Raw genomic sequence first — 12,683 nt, 5'->3', positions numbered from 1 at the left:
ACGAGAGAACATTTTTGCATATAATTCTTTTCTTTGCTCAAAATATGCCACTGGAGCAGCAAATCCACCAGGTAAGCAGTTCTAGTTACCAAAACAAGGAAATTGCATCTCACATAGTGCTTTGCTGTGTTGCTGCATAAGGTGTTTGGGGCTATCCTGGCAGTGGGAGGTGGGTGGCCTGAATAATGTACCACTTGAAGGACTTGCTCAAAACCAGCATCTCTATATTTGGGTCTGCTTTGAGCCCAGTTTGGAAAAAGGCAAAAAACTCAGGCAGCCTGGCTCCCCATCACTGCCCACGGGGCATCATCACCCATGGCTCTCTCCAAACAAGCAAAAAAGAGAAGGGTGAAATAATATTTCCCTGTAGATCAGCGTAAACAGGCTTCTTCTCATTTCTCACTTTGCTCCTTGCCGGCTCTATTTGCTACCTGGACAGATCCTTGCTGAGGGTGCTTTACTTGGAGGTGTACCCACACCCACAGAGGGGAAAATGAGGAAAACCTTGTCTCCAGTAAATAGTAAACTCCAAAACAACCTCAAACATGTGCCGGCACCAGGGCAACTGAGTCTTGGTGCTGATTCGGGTTCTCCATTGCCCTACCTGCTTGGGAGGAGGAGGTTGAAGGGGGAGGAAGGGCACGCATACCTGTGAGGGTGGCCCGGGTGGTGGGCCCGGTGTCGCGCGGCACCAGGACCTCATGGTAGTGCTCCCCGGCCAGGGTGCTGTAGACCACCCTGTAGCTGTGCGCCTCGGCCTCGCTGTTGTCCCAAGCGAGCTCGAGGCTGGCGGGGGTCCGCGAGCCCACCCGCAGGTTCTTGGGGGCATCAATCTCTGTGCAACACAAGGGAGAGAGGCACCGTCTGAGCGCTGGGAATGCACCCCGCAGCCTTGCCACGGTGAGACGGCAGTGCAGGGGTACCTGGGTGTGACATCCAGGAGGTCCCACGTGCGGCCCCTCGTCCCCAGAGCATGTCCCGGCAGGAAGGGCTGGGACATTTGCTCTCACTTCCCGCTCTGCACGGACTGTGGGATGCCACCCAGGAGAGTGACGCAAATGCTGGGCACTCGCAGCATCCTCAGTAAGTTGCTTTGGCAGCTAATTCCATGGTTTTTCAAAAAGAAAACTCTTTTCCCCCCATATCAGAGTAAAAGAAACTGAGGCACTGTGAGAAAGAGAAAAAGGGCTCTGTAGTAGCCATGCATTGGCCTGAACTGCTCTTAGAAGAAAACCTTGAGCGTCCTTACGGGCTCATTCACACTCAGACACTGCCCAAAGGGTTTGTTTATTGGTGCTGCTTAGGCTGTGTACTGGATCTGGTCTGGTTTGCACAATAAACCCCTCTGGTGAGCAACAGCCTGGGGCTGGGCACCAGCCGACAGTGGGTGATGGATCTGAGTTTCGGGGGGCGTTTTTATGATGTCTTTTAGAAATAAAGTGAGGAAGGGCAACGCAGCAAATCAGTTGGGGCAAGCATCTCGTCCAAAATATTTATCTATAGAGCTATGTACACACACAATTCACGTACCACAGTTATTACAGTAGGAGCCTCATATTCAGCAGTAATGCAAATGAAAAATAATTTATATGCCATAAACCAGCACGGAAATACACACTCTGACTCCTCCTTTATGGCGTGGTAAATTAAGTCCGTTAGCTATCTGCAGGCTTAACATTAATTAAAGTTTTACTGACCAGTTAGGGTGTTCAGAGAAGATATAAAATAAGATAACCATGTTTCTGGCTGTGCTGGTTTCAGCTGCTTGACTGCTGATTCCTTGGTCAAGGCACCTGCCTTGGCTCTTGATGCTGAGTGGGAGCGAGTGTCGCCTTGAATTCAGACCTGTGCTGAGCATTTTGGTGCTTTCGAGAGTTGTGCATTGAGCTACAGGTACTCTGAAGGACAAAAATGGCTGAGTTCTGGAGTTCTAAGCTGTGGGTCTGAAGGGGCACTGGAGCTGGAGCTGGTGAGGATGTGTGTCCCAGGCAGGTTCAGCTGCAGCAAGACATGGTCAAGATGGGGTTGGCCTGGGGTTTATCATCTAAGTATGGGGAGTTGAGTCCATCCATGCCTCGTCACTGCCATCTGGGATCACCTGGACTGCCCTGGGGACCATACGAGCATCCCTGTGGGGCACAGGGGATAAAGAGGACCTTTTGCACTGGAGGTTTAGTGGCTAAACAGCCACTAGCAGCAGGGGGCAGAGGGCGGTTTTAGGGTGTCTCTTTTAGGGTGAGCCGAATCATTTGCTCTGCCTTACTCTGTGATGGGATGCAAGGCACCTGCATTCAGGTGTCTCCATTCAAACCTGCATCTTAACCATTGTGTTTTCATTCGACTTCTTCCTCCTGGCACACACCACATTAAACCCCAGCTCACTTGTGTCAGGGGAAAAACAGGTATCGCTAAACCCCAGATGCAAAACCCCCTCCATTTTTCTCTGGGTACGTCCTTGTTGCAGGACAGCCCGTCTGCACATGGCAGCAAGCCATCTACCCGTGCTTGCCAGAGGCTCAAAAATTCACACCAGTTCTCCCAGCAAGGCCAGCTAGCTACCTGTGGTGAACTGGGCAAAGGCTGGCTGGCTCTCGTTGGCACCCCGGAGGGCACTGACGGCGAGGTGGTAGCGGGCGCCAGGGCGCAGGGCCTGCAGGGAGTACTGGCTGAGGGGGGGCTGCAGGCGGAAGGTGGTCCTCCCGCCCTCCCCGTCCGCCAGCCCGTACTTCAGCAGGATGGCGTCCACCTTGGCGCGCGGCGGGGTCCACTCCACGAAGGCCACCGTGTCGGAGACATCCCGCACCAGGATCTGCGTCGGGCCATCGATGACTGCGGAGGAGGGGGGGGGAAACGGGCACCTGTTATTTTGGGAGAGTTGGATGGGGAAAGGTGGAAGCTTTGGGGACACCAAGCTTTAGGGATGCTTCAACCTGACCTTCAAAGCGGCTGGAATTAGTATTTGGGGGCAAGGGAGAGAGGTGGCATGGGCAAGAGACGTGACCTTGACCCCAAGGTACTTAGAGGGTTTGGTCCACATGGGTTCCCAGTCGCTTGTCTCAGTCTCCTGGCTCCCTCCTGAGCCCTTACCATTTTCTGTGAACCCCAGAGACCCAGCAGCTCTCCCATTGATACAGCTATAATGTAACTCATGCCCTTCTCTTGAGCTGGTTGTCAGCAATAATTCCTCCTTGGTTTTTTGAGGTGGTATTTCCCGGGATATAAAACTTCTATATCTAACTGCAACACGCTTTCTTTGCTCTTAGATAGCTGCTTGTACTTTTTCATTGAAAAGCATGCAATTTTCCTTTGTGCCAAATTCTTCAAACTAGCCAAACAACTTTTATTGATGTTCTTCTACTCAAATTACTCTTTTCTGAGCCTTCCCATCGTTGGCAAAATTTATCAGCAACAGTATTATGTCTTTTGAAAGGTGTTGACAATGTGTTAAATAACGTGGGGCCAAGGACAAGATCCAAGCATTGAGAACTGAGGAACGTCTCTAGAAATGTTCCTGCTTTGGTGCCAGCTCCTGGTTTGTCCTTAAACTGAGGGATCAGCTCATAAAGCTGTTGGTGTCTTGGCAGTGGGAAGAGAGGAGAAAATGCAACTGCTCTGCTGAGTCTTCATAACTAGCTAGGTGTGCAGCTATGGTGGGTGTCCGAAAAACGTTTCAGGTAAAAGGTTTTTAGCTAAATTCATACCAGGGATGTACTGGGAGACCTTTTTGGACATTTCTGCCTTTTTTTGTTTGTTTTTGGTTTTTTGTTTGTTTTGGTTTTGTTTTTGTTTTTCCCCTGAGATTTGGGCCCTTTCTTCCTCCACCTCCCCCAACACTCAACCTTTGGACATCCTGGGCTCAAGCCTGGCTGATGGATGCTTTGAGTCCAGCAGGACTTAACCCACTACATGGATGGATGGATGCATGGATGGATGCATGGATGGAGCCAAGCCTTGCCATTGAGGCAGTGCTCATGCATGAAGCCTGCTGAGCAGCCTGTTTTATCACTTAGATGATCACAAGGTGGGTGAAAAAGCCCACTTTGGTTCTGTAATTTAGACTATAGCACATATACATATACCTAATATACTGTATATCTTAGAAAATGACAGTATAGAATAAGGGTCTGCTGAATGCTGCACCTCAGGGCTGGAAGTTCTGGGGGACAAGCATGTGGGCAGGGCTGGAAAGGAGCGGGAAGGGTAAGAAAAAGACATGGAGGAATTTGGAGTAGTGAGGTGAGGTCTGGGAGCAGAACAGTAGAGGAGGGAACACAGCTGGGAAGCCCAGTGTTCAGGTAGGAGCTGCCTGACCAGCTTGGTCAGGACCAGGTCATGGATACCCTCAGTCTCCAACTACTTCATGTAGTGCAGTCATCCAGGTGATCCACATCTATTTAGCTGTGTGGCATAAAACCAAGCCTTTGCTGCCTGGTCCTGGCACAAGGTGTTGAGGAAGAACAAGGGAGATGGGGATAAAGCTCTGGGGTGCTGCGGAGGAAGGCAGACACGCCAGCACAGGGCTGCCTTCACGGAGCACAGATCCGGGAATCCAGGGCTCTACCTGCACTCCCTGCAAAGGTCAACCCTTGAGTGTGAAGTACCTGCTTCTATTTTTGCTGACTTCCCAAGGAAAGGAAGTTTCGGGCTTGACCAGGAGGTGTCTCTATAAAGCCACGTCGAGCTGAAAGCGACGGCAAAGCAGGAGGAGAGGACTGTGCTGGGGGAAGCTGAGACCTGCAACAAACTGCTGCGCTGGAGGGACCCTCCCTTCGCTCTCACCGCTGCCGCAGTTAGCAGCACCTTATTACAACCCTCCGGCAGCTATTTAAGTGCTGCTTCCTTTTGGAACAACCCTGCTGGAGGTAGTAGACGTCTGCCTGGCTTTCAAGGCAGACTGCGACAGATCCAGTGTGAAGAGCCTCTTCTCCCCCGTGAGCTCTGCCCGTCACTGCATCTCCTTCAGCAGGAAGACCCAGCTGAATTTTCTCTGGTCTACGGGATGGACCAGTGGGCGGCCAAACAAATCGGTTAGGAAGGGACATGCTGTTGCTCCTGGCTCCTTGCCCTGCTGCCTGATTTGCCTGAATAGGTGGAAGTTGAGGGCATTCAATAGCACAAAAGCAGGTGGGAGTTTTAATCTGTTATATGAGTAAGTAATACATTTGTAGATATATTTCTTGAGGGCATCCAGCCTCCAAAATGTGAGATTAGCAGAGAAGAATAATTTATCCAGCTATACAATAAAAACAGAACTGAGTCTTCACTCCCAACCCCATTAACCTCGCCACGGTTTCTGCACTTGTAGCAATTTCAGAGAGAGCGGGACAAAATACTGCATGAAGAAGCTGTTGCTGCAATGTTTGGGCACCTGGGTGCCGTCAGTTTCATCCCAGCCCATGCAGTGCCAGCTGCTCTTGCTGTTGGGACTTTATTTTTGGGACCAAGCCCTGGGCACTGTTGTGCTGCCCCCAGGTCAGGCTCACTCACGGGTTGAGACGCTGTCAGAGGTGGGAAGGCTTCTGGCTTGTTCCTTCAGGGCCACCAAGGTGACAGTGTACTCTTCCCCTGGCTTCAGCCCCGTCTGGTTGAAGGTGGTGACGCTGCTGGGGAGCTGGGCGATCACACCACCCTCATTATTCTGTCAGGGAATGAAATAAGCATTAAACCTCCCCCACTAACTGGTGTTTTGGGGGGTACTGATGTACGGAGAGGAGGTGCCCCCCATCTTTCCACGGCCCACTCTGCATCCCCAAGTCACATCATTACCTTGGCACACCCCAGCATGGAGGGAGAAGCCTGGGATGAAGTCACCCAGCAAGCGCGGAGTACTCGTGTTGCTGGGCTGCAAAATCCTCCCCATCCCTCCTCCCTCCCCAGCTTCTGGATTTTGCCATTTGTGCCTCTGCTGTTCTCCAGAAAAGGAAAGATGATTAAACCAAAGCCTTGGCTAGACTTGTTTTCCCTGCTCTTCAGGTGCCAGGAGGCTTTTGTTGTTGATGTATAGGTATGAAGCTGTGAGATCTTTATTTTGCCGTCCCCTGCTTTTTAACCATCTTTAGTACACTCATTTTATGCCTTGCAGTTTTGCCCTGAAAAACTGTAAGGCTTTAAACAACTGCACGTGTCACCTTTCCTGCCAGTGTTTGGACAAAGGATCTTTTCTTACTGCTGTCTTCACTAATAACATGCTAAACAAATCTTTGCACATAACTCCCAATTCATATTCATCTCTTTTCTCATTAAACAGGAAATCTTCCTTTTTAGCCATCAATTGCTGTTTTACTTTTCCTAATTTTCTTTGCTAAATCTGTCTTCTCTTTGTCTTTTTCCCACCCCATCCCCAGTGCAGGCAGCAGATGGGCAATCCTGCTTGACCCAGCTTTTGTGGGGTGAGTGGACCATGGAAGGAGAGTGGAAAGAGCTCTGCAGGAAACTGCAAGCATCCTCGTTGAGCTGCTGAGGACCCAATTAGCATCTTCTCACCCAGTTTTTGGGAAGACAGGGAGGCCAGTTTCTCTCACAGAAGTTGTGATGCTGCAGCTATAACTCTGTTGATTTTAGCCTTTGGGAATGGGGTTTGGGTTTGTTTGAGGTATGGCAATGTTTTGCATGTACCCAAGCAAGCGCTGCTTGCAGGGCAGTAAAGCGCACAGCACCCTCTGCCTAATTTTAGGGGAAACTCAAGAGAGGCCAATTTTGGCAGGAGCATGACTGTGACTTTATGTTTTGACTTATGGATTTGAGAACTTTAAAGCCCAGTGAGCTACATCCCTTCCCTCCCCAAGACCCTGCATCCAGGAACAGCCATCCTTTTGCATCTTCTCTGCCTTTAAATCCCCAAATGTTACCACATATTTTTAAGTTTAAGCTTAAAAATGGAAAAGGGAACCAATGGTTTGCATTTATCTGCTTCAGGGGGATGCTGTTCAGCTTAATTCCTGAGTAATAGTGAAATGTTTGAAAGAGCTATTTTTCCTACCAAAAGCTTTTCTCTGATATTGCTATATTTTTCAACTTTAATCCTGAATGATCATCTGATGGGGATTGAAAATTATCCCAGGGTCTACACCTGCATTACCTGAGCTCCAAATTCTGACACAATTTGCATGTGGGTGTAGTCAACATTGCATCAAGAATCTTCCAGCAACTCTTTGGAAATGAGAGAATTGAGTTATTTAAGGCATTTGGGCCGTTGCTATGTGCTGTGCAATGATACTTTATAGTTAAGAGTATTTAAAACTTTGGGGCCAAATTCTGCAGTTCTCCACTGCCCAGAGCTGCCTTTGATTCCAGTGAAGTTTTTGTACAAGTGAAAACACAATAATTGAGCCCTTAATCAGCATTTCTTTTACTGCTGGGGCTTGAATACTCTTGTAAAGAGGCTCCATATACAATTGAAGCTATACTTATGGCTAAATGGTGTAGAAATTATGAATACAGATTAAATACTTGATGTACAATTTTTGTTGCTGCGCACTGAAAATATGGAGTATTTAGGGCAACATTTGTATCCTTTCATCTTTTCTGGCACGATTTCTACCTGCTCGTCACTGCGATTAAAATTCCATGGCAGGAATGAAGCGTGCGTGTGACTCGGAGATGGTGAAGGTTGTTGTCTGAGAGCCAGCAGCTGCTTGCTTTGATCCAGGCTGCTTTGGGGAGCTTAGTGTAGAGAGCAGGGCAAGGAAGAGGAGGAGGAGAAAGAGTCATCGCAAAGGAGATGGAAAGGAAAAAGAGGGTGCAACAACAAGAGGCAGCAAGGCTGGAAGGGTTTTTTCCCATCACTGGATTTTTTGGGGGACAGTTCTTTGAGGACATTTCTTTTGAGGCTTGACACAAAAACTAATGGGGAAATGCAGGCTGGCAGTGTCTGGGGAAGTCTGATGCGCAGCACACAAACACAGGCTGGGTATTTTGGGAAGGGAATAATTGGAAACTGATTTAGGATCCACTCCCTGGGTGCTTTCAGGGTGACTGGGTATGCCCTGCAATGCCACGAGTGTGGCAGCAGTACCTTGGGAATGAAGCTGATCTCCCAGCCGTCGAAGGGGAAGGAGAAGGGCTCCCACTGCACCTCTGCCGTCGTCTCTGTGATGGTCTTGAACTTCAGCCCCTGCGGTGTGGCGAGGTCTGCAAGGGAGCAGGGGTGGTGAGCAGAGTGGGGTGGGTGTGCACATGCTGTTCTACCCACCTGCTCCCTGGGTATTTTGTTACAAGGACAACAAAAACAGGGAAACTTCTGGTAACTGTTAGCAAAATTCCTTTTACCCTGCGCCACGTGAATTGGAGGGAAAAGAGGGAAAATGCCTGGACCTATGGACACTGAAGCATCCCAGTGCACTATCGTGTGAACAGGGTGAATGATGGGGCTGCAAAGGGTGTCTGGATAGTTTCTGGGTTTCCCCTGCCCTCTGTATCCTTAGTCTCAAAAACCCTTCTGGAAGCTGGCATTACAGCTTGATACTCCTGTTTTCCTCTGTGCATCACAGTCCTGGTCAGGACTGTGTTTCTCCTGATGCACAGCAGCATCCCCTCTTGCTGCACTATCACCTGTATCACAGGGAGTCGTCATGGGGAATTGTCCGTTCAGGAGTGGGAGGAGAACCTGGACTTCTGTGTTATATGGTAGCATTTTCTCCGAGGAGAAAAATGTCATGTTTTGGGCCACATTCTGTGGGCTTCAATCAAACTCTGGAAGCTTTGTCTTCTTTTTAGACAGCCAGGTTTTCATCCAAACTGAGTCTTTCTGAAGAGGGTGGATACATTTCCTCCTTTCCTATATCCCTATACAGATACTTTTTTTTTTTCCTTTTTCTTTTTGAAGGCTCAGGTTTCTGCTGCCAGAGGGGTTTTATGGAAAAAGTGAGGCAGCTTGAGCAACCCCTCAGGATACATGGGTAGCAAACAACAAATGCGGTAGGATACTTACTAGTCATCACCTTGGAGGTGACGGGGATGCTGAAGACGTCACTGATGACTGCATAGATGCTGACATTGTAGGCAACACCAGGCTCCAGATCCGTGATGGTGATGCTGCTCCAGTCCCCAGGCACCCTCTGCTGGAGTTGGGTGCCCCCCGGCACCGCGGGCTGGTAGGAGACGACAAACTCGGTGGCTGCCCCGGGGCCGTCCCAAGCCAGCTCGACGGAGCTGTCGCTGATCCCCGTCACCCGCAGGTTTTCAGGAGGAGACACTGGTGGGAAGGCAGAGGTACGGAGAGTGTCAGGGCGTGCGTGGCTTATTCTTCCACTCCTGCGGGAGGGTGTGTGTGTCTGCTGGTGGGACACGGGCACGGGCTGAGGGTTACGCGCTATCTGTGGTTGTCTGAACAGCTATAGCAAGGTAAAGGCTCAGGAGAGCCTGTTGCATTAAGGGTTTAGCCCCCCCGTTGGGATGAACCTCACTAGCTTTTTGCTCACGTCCCAAACCTTTGTCGACGTTGTCTTTGGGGACAGGGATAACAGGGAGGTAGCCGCACTGTGCGGCCTCAGTGGGTCCTAAGCGATGCGCTCCGCCACGTATGGATTTCTCCGAGGCTTCAGGGTGCTCCCGCGGGACTCTGGGCACCTTGAAACCCTCGTTCATGCGCTCAACCCTGGCTGTCCTCGCACGTCCCCCCTCTACCTGCGGAGCAGTCCTGCCCGTCGTAGCCTTCCTCGCAGACGCAGAGCCCGTCCCGGCAGAGCCCGCGGCCGCTGCAGGCCCGGGGGCAGCGCGGCCTCGCGCAGTCCTCGCCGGCGAAGCCCTCCTGGCACACGCAGGTGCCGTTCTCGCACTGGCCCCGGCCCGAGCAGTCGCGGGGGCAGCGCGGCTGGGAGCAATCGTCCCCGGTGAAACCCTCCTCGCACACGCACTCGCCGTCCACGCAGAGCCCGCGGGAGCCGCAGCCGGCGGGGCAGCGGAGCTGCGAGCAGTCCTCGCCCCCGTAGTCGCTGTCGCAGATGCACTGGCCCTCCAGGCACACGCCGCGGCTGGAGCAGCCCCGCGGGCAGAGGGGCTCGGAGCAGTTGCTGCCCGCCCAGCCCTCCGTGCACACGCAGCTGCACGACTCCAGGCTGAAATTCCCGTGGCCGCTGCACTGCGGGATGTAATCCAGCTGCCCTGCAAGGATGCGGGACCGAGGGTCAGAACCCACCGGGTGGGAGGTGGAAGAAGGTAGTTTTGGTCTCAGGTCAGCCCTCTGAAGGGCTGGAGAAGGGGGCGGGCGTGGGGCAAGGCGGGGAGAGTCCTCCCTCTGAGCACGCCAGCTCTGGCGAACTGAAGGCTTTAGGGCGGAAAGGGAAAAAGCTGGTGGTACGGGGTCGTCGTGGGTGTGGGTGGATCTTTCCCTAGGGAGCAGTGGCCTCCGTAACTGTGGGTGCCATCAGCCTCGTGGTGGTGCAGGTGCTCCCTTTGGTTTCTCTCCAGCTCAGCACTCAGTTGATAGGAGCTTCCCTAGACCTCTTTCGGGGAAAAAAAAAAACCAAAAAAACCAAAAACCCTTCCCTGGCCAAACCCTCTGCACCAGCCATGACTGCTCTGGTTTCACATCTACCCACTTCTCCTTTTTATAGATGAGAGATCCCCATCTGCTCTCTCTCTCCTATACAATGTAGGTATGTACCCAAAGACTTCATCTTCCCTATCCTGGTGAATCTGAGTAAGACAGAACTGTTGGCTTTGGGCACACGGAGGTTGTGTTAAAGCAGGGACAGCCCATGGGTTCTGTGGCCAGCACGTCTAATGTCCCATCTTTACCTGGCAGCCTTGCACAGGATGCTCTGGGGTGAGGAGGGATGATGGGGATGAAGGCATCAGTTTTCTCACTGCTAATGCTCCCCTGTTTTGCCCTGAACAGAGCCATTGCTCCAGCTAAGGGTTTATCCCAGGCAGGCTAACTTTTCCTTGCTGATTTTTACTGCTTTTCCTCATGTGAACCAAGGAAGAATAGAAATCCTTTCTGTGCTTCTTCCAAACTGTGGGAAACCTTTGCACCCCAAAGAGCCCCAAGCCCCAGGACTCTGTCACCAGATAAATTTTCCATCCTAGCTGACCTTTCCAAGCAGCTCTTCCAGTGGGAGATGAAGCAGATGCACATGTAAAAGCAGCTCAGTTACATGCTATTCCAGACAGATCCATCTGGGTTATTTTGCAGGACAATTCCCATACAAACTGCAAATTCTGGGAATGTCAGTCAGGACCTCTTCAGATCTCAGCCTCTAGTTAAGTTATCAAAAGATGAGAGAGGATGCTTGTAAGTGTGTTGGAGGAAAAAGGGTTTCCTCAGGGAAATGCCTTGGGTGGTGGGGTAGAGATCATGATCTCCTTTGCAGTGCAGTGAAATGAAAGCAACTCTGGTAAAAATAAATGAAATTACTCCAGTTTTAGCTCGGCACATCTGTGATGGGAGTGGGGACTCCACCAAGCAATGCATGTTTAATGGACTGTCTGTGTATGTTGCAAGTAACCCAAATAGACCCATCAGAGTTTCAAATTAATTCCTTAAAAACAGATTTTTCCCATAGCATTTCCTACATGATTTTAACTCTCTCTTTGCACAGACTGTTGTTTCCTGTTTTGTCTTAGTTATTAATGCAGCTGATGAATGGGGCATTTGGAGGGATATGGGCTGGCAACACATTGACTTCCACTGGCCACATGATAGATGCCAGCCCAAGCCACCGTGCTGTGTGTCCATCCTTGTTTCTCCCTCCCTGACCAACACACCTTTGGTGGAACTCTTCACCTGAGCATTGGTTGCACCCATTTCATTTTAATGTGTCCTACACAGAGGTGTTGGGATACCACTGGAAAAATCACACTGACAGCTGCAAAACTTTTTAAAAAAATGCAATGAGTATTGGGGGTAAAAGGGCTGCTTTTCATTTCTCTTCCTTTCTGTTGCTTTCTTGGTGTGAAAAGCAGTTTTCCCCTGAAAAGGTGCCCTATGTGGTTCTCCTTGCTAAGTGTTTTCTTCCCTGCAAGGAGCCCTGGTACGTTGAAGCCACGAGCAGGGATGGGCTGCATTTGGGATGGATGCCCTTTGAGACAGCCCCTCTTCCTTGAGACAAGGAAAACTATCAGTAGGCTAGCTCCTATACCATGGAAATGCAGCTGTTAGCCCAAACCTCCCTGACCAATCTCATTTCAGCTGAATGCTGCTTTCCTTACTCTGAGGGACAGCTGAGGTGAAACAAGGGGCTGCCTTTATGGAGTAACCCCAATGGGACCTCTTGGAGGTCTCCACAAAAGCCTTTTTTTTTTTTTTTTTTTTGCTTATGTATATTCATATATATATATATATATATATATATATATTTTTTTTTTTTTTTTTTTTTTTTAACTCAGCTTTTCAGATGTGTTCACATGCCTAGGGAAGATGAAGGGGCTTATTGCCAGCTCCCATGGTGCTGCCTTCAGCCCAGGGACAGCTTAGGAGAGCAGCAGCTACATCTCTGCTCCCCATCCCACAAGGCGTGGCAGATGTCTAAGAGTGTTGGAAGGACCAAGGAGTTGGGAGATCCTCCTGCTCATCCCTAACCAGCTGTAATTTCATCTCTACAGGGGATTCAGCTCTCTCTCCATTACTGAGTTTTTGCAGCAACTGAGGCATGGGCACTCAAGTGATCAAAGCCCTCCCAGGGGTTTTCCTGCCTTAGAGGACTTCAGCTAAGTTTTTTCACCAAAGCCACAGCCCCATCATG

At 50.4% G+C, this 12,683-nt stretch overlaps 1 protein-coding gene across 3 annotated transcripts in view; it reads right to left on the bottom strand.

Moving 5' to 3' along the window:
- TNR (tenascin R) overlaps nucleotides 1–12,683 on the bottom strand; it is a 74,163-nt gene that overhangs the window by 19,399 nt on the left and 42,081 nt on the right. For 2 of the 3 annotated variants that reach the window (XR_005702271.2, XM_040073651.2), the window contains exons 3-8: nucleotides 9,625–10,101; nucleotides 8,930–9,193; nucleotides 8,015–8,130; nucleotides 5,488–5,638; nucleotides 2,560–2,829; nucleotides 650–835 (exon numbers count right to left, since the gene is read on the bottom strand). Coding sequence is in view for 2 of the 3 variants with exons in the window: in XM_040073651.2 (XP_039929585.1) it covers nucleotides 650–835; nucleotides 2,560–2,829; nucleotides 5,488–5,638; nucleotides 8,015–8,130; nucleotides 8,930–9,193; nucleotides 9,625–10,101 (1,464 nt within the window). In the remaining variant the exon portion in view is untranslated. The remainder of the gene's footprint in view (nucleotides 1–649; nucleotides 836–2,559; nucleotides 2,830–5,487; nucleotides 5,639–8,014; nucleotides 8,131–8,929; nucleotides 9,194–9,624; nucleotides 10,102–12,683) is intronic. The other variant, XM_040073652.2, reaches the window with a different exon arrangement.

This window comes from Hirundo rustica, chromosome 9 (genome assembly GCF_015227805.2).
Source record: "Hirundo rustica isolate bHirRus1 chromosome 9, bHirRus1.pri.v3, whole genome shotgun sequence".
NCBI lineage: Eukaryota > Metazoa > Chordata > Aves > Passeriformes > Hirundinidae > Hirundo > Hirundo rustica.
Note: the sequence above shows the minus strand (reverse complement) of the source record. Positions and strands in the feature narration are given on the sequence as shown.